This window comes from Engystomops pustulosus, chromosome 6 (assembly GCF_040894005.1).
Source record: "Engystomops pustulosus chromosome 6, aEngPut4.maternal, whole genome shotgun sequence".
NCBI classification, from domain to species: Eukaryota; Metazoa; Chordata; class Amphibia; order Anura; family Leptodactylidae; genus Engystomops; species Engystomops pustulosus.
The window spans coordinates 89,719,996-89,722,027 of NC_092416.1; the positions used below are offsets into that span (position 1 = coordinate 89,719,996).

Genomic DNA, 2,032 nt, shown 5'->3' on the forward strand with positions numbered 1-2,032 from the left:
ATACATGTGCAAGGAGTTTCCACATAAAAGAATGTGCAAAGTCCAACAGAAAACTGGCACATGGTCCTTAGTAAATGTGGGCCTCTATGTATATCAACAAACAGGGGTAATGATGGGAGTTGCTGTGCTCCCAATGTTTTAATACCTTTTAATGTCAATGGACAAGAGTTCTGAAAGCAGTCGTGTATCTAACTGCAAACACGCTTCTTTTATTCTACCAGCTAAATAGTAGAATTAAAGTTATTATCTACCTAACTAATCAGAAAACACCAGTTAATTTTACTCGAATGACTAAGTGCCTGAAGATCTTGCCTGTAGAGAATAGCATTTTAGACTGAAACAATACCCACAATCCACTAGTTTTAGTCACCTTGGCAACTGAGGTTGACAGAATTAGCGAAAAACCTTGAAAACAAAAAAGAAAAGAGACAAAGTGTGCTGCAGGTTTTTGTGGCTTGTCATGAGGAACATCCTGGAACACTTGTTTAGTCTTGTGATCCTGTTAGGCCTGACTTTCTGTTTTCTGTTCCCAAACAATTATGTAAAATTAATTTCTGCAACTCCTACTGTAATTGGGACATCGCATGTGAGATGGACAATGATTCAAAGGCAATGAAAGGAAGATGCTGCCCTTTAGCTGACTGAGCATATTAATCCCACAAAGCAAAACCTTACATTACTAAACCCTCTGACAGGGATAAACCGCACGGGGGATTAAAATATATTAGTGTCTTAAGTCAGGAACTCAATTGAAGAGGCAGCAACAAAACACTCAGACTTTCGATTCATTGTACCTGACACTGAAAACCTCTGCTGGAGAAGAGCTTGCAATCTATTTAAATTTGAATATCAAACACAGTATATAAAACTAATGTAAGCTTTCTGTTGTATGGACTATTTTTAGCATTAATAAATAGTATGGACTATTGGCAGATGCTCTTTATGCAGTTTAATTTACTAACTCAAGTAGAGTATATTTGGTTTAACAATTATCTCAATGATCAGGACCAAATTTACCTTTAAAAATGAAGAAAAATTTTTTAAAAAATTCTAAATGTCTCACCACAGATGGACCAATCAAGGTCCCCAGCATCTCAAGCGGTCCCCTAAGTCCCGGGCCTGATGCTCTTTGCGAGATCTTAGTTCTTGCACTGCTTTTCTGTTTTGAAAACCCACCAGTGCCAGGGTTATTTCAGCATTCCACCGGCTGCGTTCTCTGCAACGAAAGTCTATCTCTTGTCCTTCCATGGTGACTAAGGTAAAGTACACACGTTCACCTTTTCTCTCTACACACTCCAACTTTGCCAAAGAATCAAAGCACAGAATTTTGACCTTGCCTTTCTTTCGAGAGTCTGTGTACAAATGTAGACCATCGGCAGTCAGGACACATCTTCGTTTCTTCCAGAGTTGGAGGAAGCTGTCGCTCCTTTTTTCCAGGTCCCCTTCCTTAATGGCTACAGGAGATGCCACGATTGATTGATTCATTAGTTCCTAATTATGAGTGCTTTATATTGTTGCTTGTGAACTTCAGTGTGAACTTGAACAGCTTCAGGCCTTCAAATAGATGTATCTCTCATTCATAACTATTATTTGAATTTTATCCTCAGCTCTGGAATCTTGCAGCAACTTCTTTCCCAATGAAGAACTTCTTGAGAACAGGACAGCAGACTTTTTTTAGACTTCCATAGAAGTTTAAACCTCGCTGCAGATAGTACCACAGTTTTCCAAACCTTCACTGACGTAGCAGTAGAAAGAATACAGAGACAATATCATGAAATAACAATGTGAACAGCTCAGAACTGCAGAAATAGTATTATCCAGCTCTTCTCTAGATGATTAGAGCAATGCAAACTAGAAACTGTTTGCAGTGGGAGACAGCTTTGTGCTTGTAGGATGGATCTACATCTCTCCTCCTCATTTATGCCCCAGGCTTCTGGGTGGGACTGAATGCTCAATAGGTAGACGCTCTAAGTTCTTCCTAGTCACTCACACAAATGCAGCTGCAAGGAACATTGCCCAACCTACAGGATGA

General features: G+C 39.5%; 1 protein-coding gene across 1 annotated transcript; it reads right to left on the reverse strand.

The window, feature by feature from the left end:
• Positions 1 to 1,077: 1,077 nt before the first annotated feature.
• On the reverse strand, positions 1,078 to 1,485 carry LOC140065947 (pleckstrin homology-like domain family A member 2). Its single transcript, XM_072113507.1, has one exon. It carries the CDS (start codon positions 1,483 to 1,485, stop codon positions 1,078 to 1,080), a length of 408 nt encoding a protein of 135 aa, XP_071969608.1.
• Between the last annotated feature and the right edge of the window lie 547 nt (positions 1,486 to 2,032).

Coding starts and splice junctions, on each gene's coding strand:
- LOC140065947 (XM_072113507.1), bottom strand. CDS start 1,485: ATGAATCAATCAATCGTGGCATCTCCTGTAGCCATTAAGGAAGGGGAC.